General features: G+C 41.0%; 1 protein-coding gene across 2 annotated transcripts in view; it reads right to left on the minus strand.

Annotated features, from left to right (window-relative positions):
- The window catches only part of mfsd6b (major facilitator superfamily domain containing 6b), a 65,667-nt gene that overhangs the window by 3,240 nt on the left and 40,796 nt on the right, over positions 1–21,631 (minus strand). For both annotated transcript variants that reach the window (XM_072261680.1, XM_072261681.1), the window contains exons 3-6: positions 20,087–20,184; positions 17,171–17,332; positions 10,817–10,915; positions 7,760–8,040 (exon numbers count right to left, since the gene is read on the minus strand). In XM_072261680.1, the coding sequence (XP_072117781.1) occupies positions 7,760–8,040; positions 10,817–10,915; positions 17,171–17,332; positions 20,087–20,184 (640 nt within the window). The remainder of the gene's footprint in view (positions 1–7,759; positions 8,041–10,816; positions 10,916–17,170; positions 17,333–20,086; positions 20,185–21,631) is intronic.

A 21,631-nucleotide genomic window follows, 5' to 3' on the forward strand; every position in this document is an offset into this window, starting at 1 on the left:
AGTGTTTAAAATGTAATTAGATGAATCATCATATCAAGCACACCATCTTGCAATATGAAAGTTAGGTCATTAGCCTTCAATTCACTCTGTAAGGCTTCCACTCAGCTAGATTTAGAATCTACGAGGCAGTAGAGCTACTGCGTTGCCTTCTGCTTTGGAATGAAGCTTTTATAATGGTTATATTGCCACAACGGCTGAAAGTGCATACATTTTAATTCTCGGCTGACACTTTCTTTGTAAGTGAGTTATGGATATTTTTCGTTAGCTCTGTAACTTAAAACTGAATTGTTATGGCGATTCCAATTAAAGTTTATCAAGGATATCAGCTTTTAAAGTAGACGTGTAGACCGCAATCCAATTTATAAGCCAATGTGGGCAAAATTCCAGACAACGCAGAGAGTTTTCCACACAAGTGATCAGCCACAAGAGCTCCTCCCTACGTCAAAATTGAGCTTCCGTAATGAAGACTAATCAACTGATTGATAAGTATATAAAGGCCAAGCGTCGGGAGGACACGCCACAAGTGAACAGCACACTGATGATGTCTCCTTGTATGGTGATGGAACATTTGCAAATGGATTGCCAAGATCGAAGAACAACTCAACCCAGACCAGTATATCTGCTGCTATAAAACTCAGCCCTGAATTGAAACAAGTGAAAGCAAATTTTGAAGATCTATCCTGACAAATAAGAGAAATTTTTTGGACATTGACAGACTGGTCACTGTGTAGTAATTTATAAATTACTGGAAGTTGGCAGTGAACTCTAGGGTACTTATATGTTATACATAATCCAGTATGTTGCATCCTCCAATCATAGCTGCTCTTCCTCTGCTTCTGATTGGCTTGCCATGAGGACAAGACGATTATGACACCATTATACAGGAATGGCGGGGGGCAGAGCAGCAAGCCATCAGATGCTGCTGTACGCTCAAGTGGTTTTAGGGTGGCTGGATGAAACTTGGGAAGGCAGTTTCATAAAGTGAGCAGCTGTTGCTCAAGCAAGCCGACAACCCACATGGTAAATGGTGCAACGCTGACTGTGTCTTCCCATTTTGGTTGCACTATGGACACAACCAGTGGAGTTGCATTGTAGCAACCCAGGTTCAGTCTTGACTTGTGAAGCTGTCTGTGTGGGGTTTATACGTTCTCCCTCTGAGCGCATGTGTTTCCCTAGGTGGTCAGGATCCCTCCCGCATCTGGAAGACATTCAGTTCAACAGGTCGATCAGTCAATTATCCCTGGTGTGTAGGTGAGTGGCAGAAGGATAGGTTACAGGGAAAATTAGTAGGGGAATGGGGTTGTTCTGTGAGCCAGCATAGATTTAATATGTTGGAATGGCATTTTAAAAATATGCTGCAAGTGATCTGGAAGCTGCCTTTACTTTAAGCACACAGCTGCCTACTGACTGCTCAGCTAGCATAGCACAGGCTCTCCACTTCCCTCCTGGATCATGTTGCTATTGAGAGGTAATGCTATCTCACAGATAGGAATCCGGGCAGTTTTTGGAGTGTCACGTCTGAAAACCTCTGGGTTTGCCACATTGACAAGCAGCGGTAACCAACCAACATACAATAGAAAAAAAATTAAAGGGAAGTTAGAGGATTGGGAAGCTTTTAAGAACCAACAGAAAGCAACTAAAAAAGTCATAAAGAGGGAAATGATGCAATACAAAGGTAAGCTAGCTACTAATAACAGAGGATACCAAAAGTTTCTTCAAATACATAAAGAGTAAAAGAGGCGAGAGTAGATATTGGACTGCTGGAAAATGATGCTGGAGAGGTAGTAATGCAGGACGAGGAAATGGCAGACAAACTGAATAAGTATTTTGCTTCAGTCACTAGCTGTATGCTGGAAGTTTGAGAGTGCCAGGGGGCATAAGTGAGTGAAGCTGCCATTACCAGTAAGATGGCACTTGGCAAGCTGAAAGGTGTGAAGGTAGATAAATCATCTGGACCAGATGGTTAAACCCCAGGGTGGTGAAAGAGGTGGCTGTAGAGATTGTGGAGGCATTAGTAATGATTTATCAAGAATCAATAGATTCTGGCATGGTTCTGGAGGACTGGAAAATTGCAAATGTCACTCCACCCTTTAAGAAGGGAAAGAGGCAGAAGAAAGGAAATTATAAGCCAGTTAATGGTTGGGAAGATGTTGCAGTTGAGTGTTAAGTGTGTGGTTTTGGGTTACTTGGAAGCACATGTTAAATAAGCTTAAGTCAGTATGGTTTCCTTAAGAAAAACTCTTGCCTAACAAATCTGTTGGAAGTCTTTGAACATTTATCAGGAGCACAGCGTATGCAGGGCCTACAGTATTATTAAGGATCCCACCCATCTATCCAGCGACCTCTTTGACTTTCTACCATAAGGCAGGAGATTACGATGCATAAAAAACAAGAATGGTCAGGATGAGAATAAGTTTCTTCACCCAGTCCATTAGACTTCTGAACTCCCAGCCACATTGTATTCTAAGTGTCACTGTTCTGTACCTTACAACATTTAATATTAATGCACTTTGTTATTTATGTGTGATTCATCTGTAGATTTTATCCTCACCTTCATAAGGTATCGTGTGTTATGTGTACTACTGTGCTATACACTGGTTTGAAGAAACATCTCGTTTGTATATATGTTATATGGTATATACCTGTATATAGTTAAATGACAATAAACTTGACTTGAAAAAAGCAATGAACAGGACAGACAAAGGAGAATTAGTGGATATTGTGTACTTGGATTTTCAGAAGGCCTTTGACAAGGTGCCGCACATGAGGCTGCTTAACAAGTTAAGAGCCTGTGGTAATACAGAAAAGATACTAGCATGGATAGAGCATTAACTGATTGGTAGGAGGCAATGAGTGGAAATAAAGGGAGCCTTTTGTAGTTGGTTGCCAGGGACAAGTGGTGTTCCACAGGGGTCTGTGTTGGGACCGCTTCTTTTTACATCATATATCAATTAATTAGGTGACAGAATTGATGGCTTTGTGGCAAAGTTTGCGGACGCTACAAAGATAGGTGGAGGGGCAAGTGATATTGAAACGGAGAATGCAGAAAGACCAACAAATGAGAAGAATGGGCAATGAAATGGAAGATGGAATATAGTGTTGGGAAGGGTCTCATCATGAACTTTGGTGGAAGAAATAAAAGTGTAGACTATTTTCTAAATGGAGAGAAAATTCAGAAATTCAAGGTGCAAAGGAACATGGGAGTCCTTGTGCAGGATTCCCTAAAGGTTAATTTGCAGGTTGAGTAAATGGTAAAGAAAGCAATTGCAATGTTAGCATTGAAGAGCACTAAAACACAAAAACAAGGATGTAATGTTGAGGTTTTACAAGGACCTGGTAAAGCCTCACTTGAAGTTTTGTAGGTGGTTTGGGCCCCTTATCTAAGAAATGACGTGCTGGCATTGGAGAGGGTTCAAAGGAGAGTCATGAGAATGATTCTGGGAACGAAAGGGTTACCAAACGAGGACTAAATGATGGTTCTGGGCCTGTACTCACTGAAATTCAGAAGAATGAGTTGGGGAATCTCATTGAAACCTATCAAATATTGATAGGCTTCGATAGTTTATTTGGAGAGGTTGTTTCCTATGGTGGGAGAGTACAGGCAGAATAGAGGGATGTCCATTTAAATTTCTTTAGCCAGAGTGATGAATCTGTGGAATTGGTTGGCACAGGGAGCTGTGCAGGCAAAGTCATTGGGTATAATTAAGGCAGATTCTTGATTAGTCAGGGGATGAAGGGATACGGGGTGAAGACAGGAGATTAGGGCTGAGGGGGAAATGGAACAACCATGATGAAATGACAAAGCATACTCAATGGGCTGAACAGCCTACTTCTGCTCCTACTTCTTATGGTTTTACGGTCCAAATGACACTAAACTGCCTGATTTAAACAAAAGTATATTCTTCCTCAGAGATTTCAATTTCTTTCCCAGGCTCAGAGAAATCCTCCACTTACTGCTGAGCCACTGGACTCTAGCTTCTGGCACAACATTAATTTGTATGTGGTTACCACTAACCAGTTGTTACATATGCTGAGGAAAACAACTGCTGAAAGAAGGCAGAGAGAGGAAGAAGGGAAGCATATTCTGCTTTAAGACTGGGAAATATATTGAAGTTGTTAATAATTGCAGAATGAAAGATTATATTCTGGAGTTAAACTGTAAGCTGCAGATCACAGTTTCAAGCAGGTAGCAGTTTACTTCCCTCCCTCACCTACAGGAGCATTATTACCCAGTAACACATGTAGAAACGGGTGAACCAGGTTTGGAGAAGATACCAAGGACATAGCTAATGGCAACTGATGGTCTCCAGCATTATATTTTGTAAAGATAATCACTCATAATATGATACTTACTGCTACTAAATCAATTATTAGTAAATACAATATTTTAATTTTGGTAAAGGAAACTTCCTTGCAGCTATTTTCACTCAATGTTTTGATTCAAAATAAGCAATCTATAAAACAGAAAATCAAAAGACCTCTGTAAAGTCAGAAAAGAATATTCGAAATAGGAGCTTATATAGGTCATTCTGCAATAGTCTTCTTCACTCAATATAACCACTACCAATCTTCTACCTCAGAACTATCTTCCTGCACTAACCTTTCCCCTTCTACTGAAAAATGATCGACCTAGGTTTTAAATGTAGTCATAGAAACATAGAAACATAGAAAATAGGTGCAGGAGTAGGCCATTCGGCCCTTCAAGCCTGCACCGCCATTTATTATGATCATGGCTGATCATCCAACTCAGAACCCTGCCCCAGCCTTCCCTCCATACCCCCTGACCCCCGTAGCCACAAGGGCCATATCTAACTCCCTCTTAAATATAGCCAATGAACTGGCCTCAACTGTTTCCTGTGGCAGAGAATTCCACAGATTCACCACTCTCTGTGTGAAGAAGTTTTTCCTAATCTCGGTCCTAAAAGGCTTCCCCTCTATCCTCAAACTGTGGCCTCTCGTTCTGGACTTCCCCAACATCGGGAACAATCTTCCTGCATCTAGCCTGTCCAATCCCTTTAGGATTTTATACGTTTCAATCAGATCCCCCCTCAATCTTCTAAATTCCAACGAGTACAAGCCCAGTTCATCCAGTCTTTCTTCATATGAAAGTCCTGCCATCCCAGGAATCAATCTGGTGAACCTTCTTTGTACTCCCTCTATGGCAAGGATGTCTTTCCTCAGATTAGGGGACCAAAACTGCACACAATACTCAGGTGTGGTCTCACCAAGGCCTTGTACAACTGCAGTAGTACCTCCCTGCTCCTGTACTCGAATCCTCTCGCTATAAATGCCAGCATACCATTCGCCTTTTTCACCGCCTGCTGTACCTGCATGCCCACTTTCAATGACTGGTGTATAATGACACCCAGGTCTCGTTGCACCTCCCCTTTTCCTAATCGGCCACCATTCAGATAATAATCTGTTTTCCTATTTTTGCCACCAAAGCGGATAACTTCACATTTATCCACATTAAATTGCATCTGCCATGAATTTGCCCACTCACCCAACCTATCCAAGTCACCCTGCATCCTCTTAGCAACCTCCTCACAGCTAACACTGCCACCCAGCTTCGTGTCATCCACAAACTTGGAGATGCTGCATTTAATTCACTCATCCAAGTCATTAATATATATTGTAAACAACTGGGGTCCCAGCACTGAGCCTTGCGGTACCCCACTAGTCACCGCCTGCCATTCTGAAAAGGTCCCGTTTATTCCCACTCTTTGCTTCCTGTCTGCTAACCAATTCTCCACCCACACCAATACCTTACCCCCAATACCGTGTGCTTTAAGTTTGCACACTAATCTCCTGTGTGGGACCTTGTCAAAAGCCTTTTGAAAATCCAAATATACCACATCCACTGGTTCTCCCCTATCCGCTCTACTAGTTACATCCTCAAAAAATTCTATGAGATTCGTCAGACATGATTTTCCTTTCACAAATCCATGCTGACTTTGTCCGATCATTTCACCGCTTTCCAAATGTGCTGTTATCGCATCCTTGATAACTGACTCCAGCAGTCGCCCCACCACCGACATTAGGCTAACCGGTCTATAATTCCATGGTTTCTCTCTCCCTTTCTTTTTTAAAAAGTGGAGTTACATTAGCCACTCTCCAATCCTCAGGAACTAGTCCAGAATCTAACGAGTTTTGAAAAATTATCACTAATGCATCCACTATTTCTTGGGCTACTTCCTTAAGCACTCTAGGATGCAGACCATCTGGCCCTGGGGATTTATCTGCCTTCAATCCCTTCAATTTACCTAACACCACTTCCCTACTAACATGTATTTCGCTCAGTTCCTCCATCTCACTGGACCCTCTGTCCCCTACTATTTCTGGAAGATTATTTATGTCCTCCTTAGTGAAGACAGAACCAAAGTAATTATTCAATTGGTCTGCCATGTCCTTGCTCCCCATAATCAATTCACCTGTTTCTGTCTGCAGGGGACCTACATTTGTCTTTACCAGTCTTTTCCTTTTTACATATCTATAAAAGCTTTTACAGTCCGTTTTTATGTTCCCTGCCAGTTTTCTCTCATAATCTTTTTTCCCCTTCCTAATTAAGCCCTTTGTCCTCCTCTGCTGAACTCTGAATTTCTCCCAGTCCTCAGGTGAGCCACTTTCTCTGGCTAATTTGTATGCTTCTTCTTTGGAATTGATACTATCCCTAATTTCTCTTGTCAGCCACGGGTGCACTACCTTCCTTGATTTATTCTTTTGCCAAACTGGGATGAACAATTGTTGTAGTTCATCCATGCAACCTTTAAATGCTTGCCATTGCATATCCACCGTCAATCCTTTAAGTGTCATTTGCCAGTCTATCTTAGCTAATTCACGTCTCATACCTTCAAAGTTACCCCTCTTTAAGTTCAGAACCTTTGTTTCTGAATTAACTATGTCACTCTCCATCTTAATGAAGAATTCCACCATATTATGGTCACTCTTACCCAAGGGGCCTCTCACGACAAGATTGCTAATTAACCCTTCCTGATTGCTCAAAACCCAGTCCAGAATAGCCTGCTCTCTAGTTGGTTCCTCGACATGTTGGTTCAAAAAACCATCTCGCATACATTCCAAGAAATCCTCTTCCTCAGCACCTTTACCAATTTGGTTCACCCAATCTTTGGGTCAGCAAAAGAACCCTCAGGAGCAGAAAATACCAAACATACATATATTTCTAATGAAGAAATTTCTCCTTTTCTCATTCCTAGAACACTTACTCCTCAATGTCCATGATCTTCTTACTGTAGGACTAAAAGATCTTTCCAAAGCCTTGAAAACCAATGTAAAATGCATGCTCCATGCCAGTCAAAATGGGCGAGCAGCATCTGGAATGGTAGTAGAAATTTTGGGATTTTTTTAAAAAATCAGGAGTATGCAGAAGCCAAACCAGAAACTGGGAGGAGCACAGCACTGGTGAACTATCCAGCCACCTACCCCACTAAGCATCTCCTGTAGCAATCTGCCAATCTCACCAGCTACTCAGAGCCCACACAACTGGGGTCAAAGCATCATGCTTGACCCCACGGAATGCCTAATGAGTTTAATAAGTTCCCTAATACTGATGTTAGTCTGGTGTTCCCTATTTGCTGCTGTTATTAATGTCTTGAATACCAGATATCTTTGCTGAATTCACAGGACGTCTACCAAAAGTTGAGGGTGTTCTGGGGCATCAGAACCAATGTGTTCACTATTTCCATTGTAGAAATTTTTTAAATGAATACATGCAGAGTGATGCTTGTATAATTAAACTAACCTGTAGAACTTGATGCTGAATTGGTGCATTTGTCTTCGCCAGCTTTGCCATCTCCACAACTTGATAAAGGGCAAACACAATATTGACCCAAGGCGATGAGCTGACAGTCCAGGCTGGTCTTGTAACATCTTCCTGCTCCTCTTGGTACTTGGTCTTTTTCAGAGGGAGTTTAGTTTCAAGATGGGGCATAATGCTATCTGAGTGGTGCTGTACAAGATCAATAGTTGCTATGGGAACAGGACTGGATGGAACTGGAATCCGTTCTGCCAGCATCTTCTTCTCTACAAGGTCAAAAAGAGACTAGATTAAAAATTACTCCCATTTTTTGAAACAGGATGTTTAACATGGCAGTAAATCATCTGGAACGTAGAGTTAAATAGGCTCATAGTAACAGCTGCAAAATCTAATTTTGAAAGGGGAATACAAATTGCATTGACTATTATGTTGCATGTTCATTACAAGCTGCTCAAAGCAAACTTCTGTCCTCAGCAGTGAAGGAAAAGTAAAAACTCTTCTGATGCTAGAAACCTGAAATTAAACCAAAAAAAAAAATGCTGAAAACCCCCAGCACGTCAAGGAGCATCTGTTGAAAGAAAAGCAATTAACTTTTCAGAACCAAGACCCTTCACCAAAACTGGTGAATGAGCAAATAATTCTGCTTGTGAACAACATGATACAGTTACATGCAGCTTAGAAAATCGATAATATAATTTCTTTATGATGCTGGCCTTCATTTTTCATAGCGTAGAATTTTAAGAGCTGGGATATCATATAGTTTTATAAAAGTTTGCTTGGAACACACCTGGAGGATTCTGAACAACTTTGGTCACCTCACAATAGGAGAGGTGTGATGTACTGGAGGGACGCAGAGGAGATTCACTGAGATGCTATCTGGATTGGAGCATTTGTGTTTTAGAGAAGAACCTGGAGAGGCTGGGTTTATTTTCCCTGGAGCAGAGGCTAAGGGGCAATGTGATAGTGATGGATAAAATTATGAGGGGATGGATAGAGTTAATAGTAAAAGTCTTTTTCCTATGGTGGTGGTATCAAAAATAAGAGGGTATAAGTTTAGGTGAGAGGTAGGAGGTTTAGAGGGGATCTGAGGGAGAATCTTTCTCTACACAAAGGATACTTAGAGCGTGGGATGGGCTGCCTGAAGGCAGATACTCTCACAACATGCAAGTTCTAAACCGGTACTTGGAATTGCCAAGACACAGAAGGCTATTAACCTAATATAGGAATAGGACTAGTATAAGTACAGCAGGAAGCATAAGCACGATGGGCCAAAGGGCCTGCTTCTGTGCCATGCGACTTTATCACCAGATGAACTCACTCGAGAGAACTACTTGATGTACATTCAGATTATCTATTCTGATAAGGTCTGGGTTAAGCTAAGCACAGCCCATTTGTTGAAGTGCATACAAATTACATTAGAGTTTAGACCATCTTTGTTTCAGCAGCAGAATAACTAAAGGTACATTTCTGCAAGTGTTATCTACGGCAGTTTTCATATTTCGCTCCAACGACAACCTGCAAGATTGCTTGACCATTATACGTACAACACTAGTGATCTATGTCACTCGTGTACTTGAGACATAAACAAAGCACAAGGCCTATCAGATCCTCGCCAGCTCCTCTGCAGAACAATCTGACCAGAACAATTCCCCCTTTTCTATAGCCCTTCAACTCAATCTCTTTTTTGCCTTTCATCTACATTAAAGGGTATTTCACAGTCAGCAATGAACCTAACAACAGATTAGTGGGATTTGGGGAAACTGGCGGGAGAAGGGAGAGGAAGGTGTTGGAGAAGTAGAGATGTTGCGGGCATAGCAGTGGAAATGGAAGGGGATTCAGGAGGTTTCTGGAAGCAGAAGGAGCATGGAACTGGAAGCACAAATGGGAAGCAGGCATACCGGGGAAGAGGGAGAGAGGGGCATAGGACTGGGTGGGGTGCTACGCAGAGGTGATCAGGAGAGCAGCAACACTCACAATACGCTGGAGGAACTCAGCAGGTCGGGCAGCATCCGTGGAAACGATCAGTCGACGTTTCGGGCCGGAACCCTTCGTCAGGACTGAAGAGGGAAGGGGCAGAGGCCCTATAAAGGAGGTGGGGGGAGGGTGGGAAGGAGAAGGCTGGTAGGTTCCAGGTGAAAAACCAGTAAGGGGAAAGATAAAGGGGTGGGGGAGGGGATAGGCAGGAAAGGTGAAGGAAAAGGGGAAAGCACAATGGGTAGTAGAAGGAGGCAGAACAATGAGGGAGGTAGTTAGGCAGCTAGGGGAGGGGGCAGAGTGAAACTGGGATAGGGAAGGGAGGGGGAGGGAATTACCAGAAGTTGGAGAATTCAATGTTAATACCAAGGGGCTGGAGACTACCTAGACGGTATAAGAGGTATTGCTCCTCCAACCTGAGTTTAGCCTCATCATGGCAGTAGAGGAGGCCATGTATGGACATATCTGAATGGGAATGTGAAGCAGAGTTGAAGTGGGTGGCAACCGCTCTGTCCGCCACAACAGACAGTTTTCTCACTGATCAGGAGAGGCTGCGGGAGGGACGTGGGAGAGCAGTGAGAATGAGAAAGGAAGGGGAGTGGCTTGGGAGCAGGACCACAGCAATAGTGCCTTCACCTTATCTTGTCAGCTAGCACATGCACACAACCTAATCTCAGTAACCAGCACATTCTTTCCCTTGGTCTTTCATATGTTCATTTGTCAGGGCAAGGTATCTGCAGCAGAGGCTCGGTGTGGAAGAGGAAGGACAGGGAAAGGTGTGGGAGTGGGAGGATTGTAGGAATGACAGGAATCTAGGAATGGAAGTGAGAGGGCTGCAGAAGCAGGAGGGAGAGGAGCGCAGGGCTCATTGAGGGAAGGTGAAGGCAAGAGGGCTGTGCAGGGGTAGAGAGAGGAATGGACATGGCAAAAGGTTAAGGTTTGTCAGGCCCAGCATGATTCCTTGAGATGGTACAGGAAGCACTAGCCAATACTGAATAGCCCATTGATTACAATTCTAAATGACCTTGTTTTGTTATTCTACTCATTGAACCTAATATTGACTAATACCTTCATCTTCGTCGGGCACTGCCAACCACTGGATCAAGGCAAAAAGTAGGAGAATCACCAAAGAAGTCATTCCAATGCCACGGAACGTTTGTTGAGCACCTGAAATCCAGAACCACACAATGTTATGTCCAGTTCACTTACCAATACCCGTATTTTACCATACATCAGTAAGAGGCCTTTTAATGGGCATTGAATTAAAATCTAGTAATACTCCAAATCAAATCACACTGCATGAAGCCCTTTAACTTCAGTAGCAATCTTAGTCTGGTAGTTTGCTTTTTGCTGTTCCAATAAGATCATAATTATATACTTATTCAAGACATTCCAAATGACTTTACATTGGAACTCCCTTTGAAGTCTCATCACCATTGCAGTGTGAGAAATGTAACGATTTGTTTTGTATCCTCCTGCGATCAGTAGTACAATGATAACCAGAGCACTTGATTGAAGATAAATGTTGACCAGGTTGTTAGAAAGTCCCCTGATCTCTTTCTAATGGGATTTGAGAGAGTCATGAGGTCTGTATTTTTTATGCCTTATAAAAAGGCACTAACACCAGTACTCCTCTAACTGGAAAGTCTGCCCTGATTTCTACACACCTTTTATCAAGAAGGGACTGGAATCCTTAACCTTCTGAAAAAGAAGCAAGAACCCGACCAAACAGGCCATGGCTGACCATTCATTATAGCTTCTATCAATTATGAAAGAGCACACAAGTATCTTAATCAACTGAGCTGGAGTCAAACATCTACCCATTCTGCTCCATTCCAATCACTCTTCGTGCATCTCTCAAGTTTAACTATCATTTTTCTGACAACACGAGGCACGCTCAGTGTTCAAGAAAGTTCACTTTTTGATGCTCTATTCAAATGCAGGGAATTGCCCAAACTTTACTTGGCATTTCTCTATGGCAAAGCTGAATCTGAGAACTTCATCAGAGGCAATAAAAATGCTTAAATGAAAATTGAGCAAAACAGCAGATGCTTGAAATCCTAAACAAAAACTGGAAATGCCCAGCAGCATTTGTGGTAAGGACTGAGCACTTCAGGTCTGAGATCATGTGTCAGGCCTGGGAAAGGAGAAAGTAAATTTGTTTTGAAAGTTATCAACTTGGCCCATGCCACAAATCCTCCCTTTTGATACTGATTTCTCCAAATGGAACCAAATGAAAGGAGCAGAACATAACTCCCATCCGTGCTTTTCTCCAAGGAAATATTTGTAAACAAGCATCTCTATAAGCGTGGAGATGGAAGGAACAAAACTGTAAATGGGAACAGCAAAAGGGTTGTAGCCAAATGTATTGAAATTCCATATTTGATGCTTTTGTCCAATAATTTATTGATTATTTATAATATATTTGCAGCATTAATATAATGTCAAAATTGGTATTTTTCCCAGTACTATAGAGCAAACAGAAACACATATGTCTAGAGTGGCGTGAATTTCAGAGGCAGAACATCATGTTGACAATATTACTAAACAGCATTTTCAGCATCATCAACCAGGAGTTAATATTCAGACAATGGTCCTCTGTAGTACCTTTTCCATGAAAAGTATCAATGATTTTAATCAGTTTCAGAAATGTTGCTAGGTTAAGAATAAATCTGAGGACACTATTGTTTGCATTATTATTTCATTCAGGTTCAGGACATAACTTGAAAAGGTTGTCTCCCTCTTAATACCTGTGTGTTGGAAGGGTTAATAGTGAAGTCTGTTCATCTCTCAGCCTTTAAACAAAGATGTACCATGTCCAAGGCATTTTCAATCTCCCTGTCTACTGCTATTTGATAATGGAAAATGAAGTCAAATGTTTCAAAAAACTGTTAGACAGACATAAAATTTCAATGCTGAATTCTGAGATTTCAAAATTCACTAAAAGTTAAAGAAGAATATTTGATTTCTGTAGAGATATTACAGTGATATAATATTGCTTTTTTATTATTTTCCAATATTTCTTAAATTCGTCTCTGTAATATATGCACTTCTAAATCTTTGGGATTACCACATCCCATAATATGTTGTTGATATATTGAGTACATTGTGTCTATTTCCAATTCAAATACCAAGAGATTCTGATTTTAGATTGTACACTAATCCCAAATTTTTTTTTTTTTTATACAAACTTAAACAGCAAGAGAACAAAAAAGAATTAAATATAGACTAATCACTTTGCCCCTGGCTGGAGATATTAACTTGGAGTTCTTATCAACACCTTTAAGTTGTCAGACCTTTTGGTGAATTGTTTACAGGTTTGATGGATTTTCTTGGCTCTTCTGGGTTTTGTGAGACAGTGTGTAAGGAAATCAGAAACAAAGCTTCACCTCATTTTAAATCTGAATTGGTGCCAGATTATGACTTCACCCCGAAGGTAAAAACACGTCTCTTACAAACCACATAGAAGGAATTTGTTTGAAGAACAGAGGTCAATCTCACCTTGATCAAATCCCAGTGAACAGATTAAACCCTGAAGGAGGTTAAAACTAAACTTCCCTTGCCCTCTATATGACAGTGCAGATTATATTATTTCACAACTTCACAAATGTAAAATGGGGAAAATAACTTCCAGAAGACATCACTCTCTTTGTTATTGTAATAAGGTACGTTGCAATGGAAGACAATAAATTGAATTGAACAGTTTTAATAAGAAATGTTAGAAAGGATGCTATTAATTAGTTATTTTGTTTATCTCTACTGACTTTATTTTTGCCTTACATTATTTCATGTCTTCCACCATGCATGAGCTTACTGATTCTCTAGTACCAAGGGTATTTATTTCCACCTGTAAAACTGGAAGGTAACTGCAGTCAAATATGGTATTAGACTTCATAGGGCTGGCACAGCCAACGATGAAGTCATTTTTGCTTACCGTTGCCTGGTATAAGTATTCCTATGAGAACTGATAGTTCATGATCTACAATACATTTCCTGAAAGTGATATGGAAGTAGATAAAATACAAAACTTTCAAAAGAAGATTAGATGCATATTTAAAAAGGTCACATCTGTGCAGCAATGAGCAAAGAAAAGGGAGGTAAAAATGGATAGTTCTACCAAAGACATGCTACAGAAACAATGGAACAGTCTTTCATAACAACTGCCTTAGCTTTGATTAACTAAGTGTTCATGAACTGACTGCTGAATTAGAGCATAAGACCATAAGACATAGGAGCAGAATTAGGCCATTCAGCCCATCAAGTCTGCTCTGTCATTCCATCATGGCTGATCCTGGATCCCACTCTGCCCCAATACACCTGCCTTCTTGCCATATCCTTTGATGTCCTGACACATCAGGAAACGATCAAGTTCTGCCTTAAATGCTCACAGAATTGGCAGAGCATTCCACAAATTCACTGGTCTCTGGCTAAAATAATTCCTCCTTACCTCTGTTCTGAAAGTTGACCCCTCAATTTTGAGACTGTGCCCTCTAGTTCTGGATACCCCGCTATAAGAAACATCCTCTCCACATCCGCCCTAACTAGTCCTTTCAACATTTCATAGTTTTCAATGAGATCCCCACACATTCTTCTAAATTACAGAGAGTACAGACCCAAAGCTGCCAAACACTCCTCATATGTTAACCCCTTCATTCCCGGAATCATCCTCGAGAACCTCCTCTGGACTCTCCCTTCCGAGATATGCTGTCCAAAACTATTGACAATACTCTACGTGTGATCTGACTAGTGTCTTATAAAGGCTCAGAATTATCTCCTTGCTTTTATATTTTAATCCCCTTGAAATATATGCCAACATTGCATTTGCCTTCTTTACCACAGACTCAAACTGTAAATTAACCTTCTGGGCATCTTGCACAAGGACTCCCAAGTCTCCCTACACCTCTGATGTTTGAACCTTCTCCCCATTTAAATAATAGTCTGCACTATTGTTCCTTTCACTCCACATTATCATACACCTCCCAACATTGTATTCCATCTGCCATCTTTGCCCTTTTGTCCAATTTGTCTAAAGCCTGCTGCAATCACATTGCTATCTACCCCTCCACCTATCTTTGTAGCATCTGCAAACTTTACCAGAAAGTCATCAATCCATTATCCAAATCATTGACAATGTGAAAAGTAGCAGTCCCATTACTGACTCCTGAGGAACACCACTACTCACTGGCAGCCAAGCAGCCAATCAGAAAAGGCTATTATTCCTACTTTCTGTACTTTCTATTATTCCTACTTTCATGCTTTCTGTATGTCAGCCATTCTTCTATCTATGCCAGTATCTTTCCTGTAACACCATAAGATTTTATCTTGTTAAGCAGCCTCATGTGTGGCACCTTATCAAATGCCTTTTGAAAATCCACTGCCTCTCCTTTGTCCACCCTGCTTGTTACTTCTTCGAAAAACTCTAACAGATCTATCAGGCAAGATTTCCCTTCAGAGAAACCATGTTGACATTGGCTTATTTTATCATTAGTCTCCAAGTACCCCGAAACCTCATCCTTAATAATAGACTCCAACACTCTCCCAAGCACTCCCTCAAGATCATGACCAGTGCATCCGTTATCTCTTCAGCAACTTCTCTCAGGACTCTGGGATGTAGTCCAGGTGGCCCAGGTGACTTATTCACCTTAAGACCTTTGAGTTTGTCTCACAGATTTTCCCCTTGTAATAGCGATGGCACTCACGCCTGCTCCATGACACTCATGGACCTCTGGCACACTGCTCATGTCTTCCACAGTGAAGTCAGATGCAAAGTACCCATTAGGTTCATTTGCCATTTCTTTGTCCCCGATTACTAACTCACCAGCATCATTTTCCAGTGGTCCAGTGGAATTGCAGATTGTCCTTGTTGAACTAGCTCAATATTGTTTTAATCAGTATATTTACTCAGTGATCAAGGTTACTTTTATTTTCCGCTTAGATCATAGCAGGCATCCTGAGGAATTTATAACTGAGTCATTAATGTAATGGTTTGACTATCGATTCCACATGGCATCACACTTTTCCTCTTTGGATGCCTCCATTGCAAGGTGAACAGGCATCCTGCCCTGATGTCTTTGAGCCATCCTATATGGGCAAATATTGCCATAGATACAAATGACCTCCCCTGAAAAAAAACTTGTTTCATTATTACAGGTGCACATTCCTTTATCCGAAATTCTGAAATCCAAAAAGCTCTGAAAACCGAAGTTTATTTCGCCAACAACTGACGTCACTCAGGAGTGACGTAGCAGCACTAGCAGAGGCCGCCAGGCGTCAGTTGTGGCTCAGCGCTCTTACTGGTTACACGTGTATTTGCTGTTTGCTGATATTTTGTGTTCACTGTTGACTCTGTGTTAATTTCACCGTGAAAATGTCAAAAAGAGCTGCAGATACCCCTATGGGTAACACTGAGAAAAAGAGAAGGAATCTTCTCTATCAATAACGCAGAAAGTGGAGTTATTGCAGAAGCTTGATCGTGGTGTGTCTGTGCGGCGTCTGACTGAAGAAAATAGTGTTGGAACTACCACTGTATATGATTTAAATAAACAGAAAGACAAGTTACTGAAGTTTTATAGTGACAGTGACGTTCTACATTTATTCTAATAAGTCATTTACCATGTGTTTGATTCGGTTTGTTTGAAGCTGTATATTTTTATGTTTTATTGAATGTTTTTGTTGGAAATAAAATGTCTTCTTGTCATTATTCCCTAAACAATACAGTATAACAATTATTTACATAGCATTTACATTGTATTAGGTATTGCAAGTAACCCAGAGATGATTTAAAGTATACGGGAGGGTGTGCATAGGTTTGGTGCGCTGCTGAGTCCTGAAGTCCACCGCACTAAGCCAGGTTAAATAAGGGACTTGAGCATACGTGTTTTTTTGGTATCGGGATTGGGGGGGGGGGGGGGGGGGCGGGGTCTGAAATCCGAAAAATTCTGAATTCCGAAATGCAACTGGCCCCAAGAATTTTGGATAAGGGATTGTGGACCTGTACTGTAATGTTTTAGAATATCACATGGGATATTATTCTCGATTATGAACATTTAATATTTCTAAATAAACTGTATGCATAAAGTAGGTGTTTTGTCAAGGATATCAGAAAAGCTAATTTAGCAGGGATTAGATTTTAATGATAGAATAAAACAGCCTGCAAAAGAGAAAAAGATTTCCCAAGTTAACTTAATAATAAGCTTTCTCTGAAAGCTAAATCTAGTGCACTAATTGTGAGAGGATGCAGCTTTGCAACTTTATTATAGGAAGGACGACAAACTAATCCCTAAATTAGTTGAAGCATTTCAACTTCATGAATATTTGATGCAGCTTGAAAGAAGGACAATTAGGATAAAAAGCTGCTTCGTCAGATAAATAATGAACAACTCTCTCCCAGTCACTGATATGTCTGTGCAGGATATGACTTACCAAAGGCATTCACCATTACTCCTCCCACCATAGCACCACAGCCTCGGCCCAAACCTAAATGCAGCCCTTGTAGAATTCCTTGAGTAGAAGTTCTCAATGCAGGAGGGACAGCTGCACTCAGATAAGAAATGCATGCAGCCCACACTGCTGCATGGGTAACACCTGCAACAAACATAAACACATCTTTTTAATATTGCATTCGTTTTCTGATCAGACTCTATAATGGTTGCAGAGGGGAAAAAAAACATTGTTCAGTTAATCAGACATGCATTACCTTGCACCTTTGAAAGGAAAGGCATCAAGTCAGCTGAGGCTATTCAAAGAGCAATGCACACGATGTGCTGGAGGAGCTCAGCAGGTCAGCACACTGTGTGCTTTGCTCTGGATTTCCAGTATCTGAAATACCCCTTTCAATTCATAAAAATTGGATTTCACCCTTTTTTGGCATCTTGAGCAGGCTCTTTCAGACACCCATCAAAAAGATCACAAAAATTATCAAAATACATGAGAAACAATGTTGTGATTGATTATACATCACTCTGGCCCTACATTCCTCCTTAGAACACCTGGAGAATAAAGACGCATATGTAAGGCTCCTTTTCATTGACTACAGCTCTGCCTTTAATACCATCATTTCAAATAAACTGATTCCTAAGCTCCGGAATCTGGGCCTTAGCACTGCCAAGAAGGCCCACCAGCGCCTTTACTTACTGAGAAAACTAAAGAAATTTGGCCTGTCCCCTAAAACTCTCACTAATTTTTATAGATGCACCGTAGAAAGCATTTTCCTAGGGTGCATCACAACCTGGTATGGAAGTTGTCCTGTCCAAGACCGAAAGAAGCTGCAGAAGTTCGTGAACACGGCGCAGCACATCACACAAACCAATCTTCCGTCCGTGGACTCACTTTACACCGCACACTGTCGGAGCAGTGCTGCCAGGATAATCAAGGACACGACTCACCCAGCCAACACACTTTTCGTCCCTCTTCCCTCCGGGAGAAGGCTCAGGAGCTTGAAGACTCGTACGGCCAGATTTGGGAACAGCTTCTTTCCAACTGTGATAAGACTGCTGAACGGATCCTGACCCGGATCTGGGCCGAAACCTCCAAATATCTGGACCTGCCTCTCGTTTTTTTTGCACTACCTTACTTCCCATTTTTCTATTGTCTATTTATGATTTATCATTTAAATTTTTAATATTTACTAATTTTAACTATTTTTAATATTTAATATTTGTGATCCAGGGAGTGGGAAGTGCAGAATCAAATATCACTGTGATGACTGTACGTTCTAGTACCAATTGTTTGGCGACAATAAAGTATAAAGTATACCCAGATATTATACACAAGGAAATCTGCTAACCTTACCCAATCTGTCTACACATGGAAACCCACCAATCCCTTGTCACTCCAGTTCAAACCAATAGTAGAAGGGCATTAAGTATGGCTTTGCCAGGGATATCCACATTTCATGAATGAATAAATAATAAAACAAAGGACTGCTGTAGTCTTGACATTGACTGGACAAAGTTCGAATGGACGCAGATTCCTACAATTTGCTACACATTTACCTGGCTGCCTGCACTCCTGTATCCCAGCAATGCTGGCAGCTCCCAGTACTCAAGATGCCAACTGGTTGTTAGTGAAATCCAAGTTTGTGAATGTCTCTCCTTGTGAACACGATGCCAAGTGATCTCTCCAATGCATTGGGGAAAAATAAACTGGGAGGCAAGCAAAAGTCTGTTGCAGCTACTTGGAAGGTTACAGTGCTGAGAAATTTGGAAAGCCAACATAACTTTGATCTCCACTGAGAGTGAAATCCAAGCAGATGTCACTCCACAGCTTTTCATATCTCTGTGATGACAGCCTTGAAAAATCCAAACCTGCAAGTAAACTGCTTGTCAGAGTCCGTGAAGAGCAATAGTGTCTCTGAATACTCATCTCAAAGTTGTCACCTCACAGATGTTTGCAATGACGATCTTTGCTTCCTGCCCTGAAGACCTTATGTGGCTAAGTCATGGCTATCACAATATCTTCAGTAATTGTTGCTCCCTGCCAGTCCCCAGCTGAGAAAGTTGTAGTTCCTTTAGTTTAAACATATTCTTGTAAAATTTGGAAGGTGACTAAATTGTCTGCAGTCAGTTCTGAAGCTCTCCTGTCAGGTATCTTCATAAAGTCCGCTTTGTTTTAAGTAGACAAATGCAACAAGGTGGGGTGAAGTACTCTGAGCATTTAATGATGTTCCACTCAATAGCTTCACTTTTTCTATGTAATGTGTGGTGCAGAACTAGTGATAGCATCAGGTGCTTGAGCTGCATGATCTCAGCTCAGGAATGTTTGGACTAATTTTCTGTTGCATGCATTAAATGGTCATGAAGCATGATCTAACTTGGGCTAGGTCATTTTTATGTGCAGCCTGTGCAAAAAAATGGGACTAATAGATCCAAATTCTTCGCTTCAGTAGGCATCCTTTTTCTGACGTTAAGAGTTGACTCAAATTTTTATTTTATATAGTACGCTGTAATTGGAATCATGGGAAGCTGTTCTGTCATCTGTGGCTATGACAACTCTTTAAAGAGCTATCTGATTAGTCCCGCTCCCTGATCTAGCCCCGTAACTATGCAAATATTTCCTGAAAAAGGATTTAATAGCTTTTGTTTTTAATGTTATCCTTGAATCTGATTCTACCCTTTCAGGTAATTTGTTCCAGCTGGCTATGCATGAAAATTTTAAGAAGTATCAAATCAATAAAAAGTGACAGGAGGAGAATTATCTTCACGCAGCAAGTGAGAATGGCTCAATTTATCTACTGTTTGTCTAATTTTGGAACAACGATTGTATCTGATATTTTTATGCTGATATAGCTGAAAATAATCTTTACAATTTTGTTTTGTTATTTTTTTCCCGCCTTCTTACCTTGTAACACTTCCATAGGTAGAACATACCATGCATTTTCCACATATGAGATATATAAATAACGAGCTGTATTACAAGCCAGTCCAATGTACAGTACCCTGGGATATAAAGATAAGCACAGTTAAACAATATAGATATGTTTTTCAAAATAATACTGTGTGATACATAAGAACACACAAACAAAAGAAATGGTGGCATGATTAGGCCATTCAGTCAGCCCCCTCGTGGCTGCTCTCCCATGCAATAAGTTCATGGTTCACTTTATATTCTCACTCCACTTTCCTGCACTAACTCTGTACTTCTTGATTTATTTAATATCTAACAGCCTATTGAATTATTGATTAGACATGGTCACTGAGACTCTGCAACCCTCTTAGGATGGGAATTCCAAAGATCCATAGAAACATCTTCCCATCTCTTTCTTGAATTGGCCAAGCACTTATTTTGAAACTCTGGCACCCCAGTTCTAGACTCAAAGACAGAAAAACCATGTTCTATCTTGCCAATCCCCCGCTTAAAAATTTTTACATTCCAGTGAGATCCCTCAATCGTCTAAACTTGAGAGAATAGGGTCAGTTTACTGAATCTCTTTCCATAATACAAATCCACCTTCCAAGCAATTAATGTGATGGATCTGTACTGTACTCCTCCAACTGCAACACGTATACACTATGCCAGATGTGTTCTCACCAGAGCCCTACATAATTGGAGAAAAACATCTCTTGTGCTCAAAACCTCTTTTATCGAAAACCAACATATTATTTGGTTCTTAATTGGTTGCTCTACCCAAATGTTAACTTTCAGCAGCTCACATGCAAGGCCCTCAATAATGTTCAAGCTCACACCATTTAAGATAAGATTTGTTTCTGTTACTTAATTGCATGACCTTACATTTTCCCACACTATCTTCCATCTGCCAAGTCCTCACTCATCCATTTAATCCGTCTATTTCCTACTGAAACTCATCAGTATTCTCCTTGCATCCTTTCCGATTACCCAGCTTTGCGGTATCAGCACAGTTGCACTTACATAGACAACACTTAGTCACCTCTGCATATTACACACACACACACACACACACACACACACACACTCACTCACTCACTCACTCACTCACTCACTCTGTGAACAGCTAGGATGCAAGTTGTGATCCCAGAGGCACGGTCCCCCAGCCTGAAAATTATGCTTTTATGTCTAATAGAAATTTATAAAATTAAGAGAGACATAGATAGGTTCTTCCCCAGTGTGAAAATATCAAATACTAGATACTAGGCATAGCTTAAAGGTTAGAGGTGGAGCATTTCAGGGAGATGTGCAGGGCAAACGTACTTTTGAAAAAGACAGAATTAAGTGCCTGGAGAGCACTGTGGCAGTGCTGCTGGTGGAAACACACGCAATCGTGACACTTGAGAGGCTAAATAAACAGACATATGAACATGAGGAAATGGATCACGTGCAGGCAGATGAGATGAGCTGAATTAGGAATCGTGGTCAGCACTGGAGGCTGAAGGGCCTTTCCTTGTGCAGTGCATTTCTATGTTCTAC

The sequence above is a fragment of the Mobula birostris genome, chromosome 6, assembly GCF_030028105.1.
Source record: "Mobula birostris isolate sMobBir1 chromosome 6, sMobBir1.hap1, whole genome shotgun sequence".
Classification (NCBI taxonomy): Eukaryota; Metazoa; Chordata; class Chondrichthyes; order Myliobatiformes; family Myliobatidae; genus Mobula; species Mobula birostris.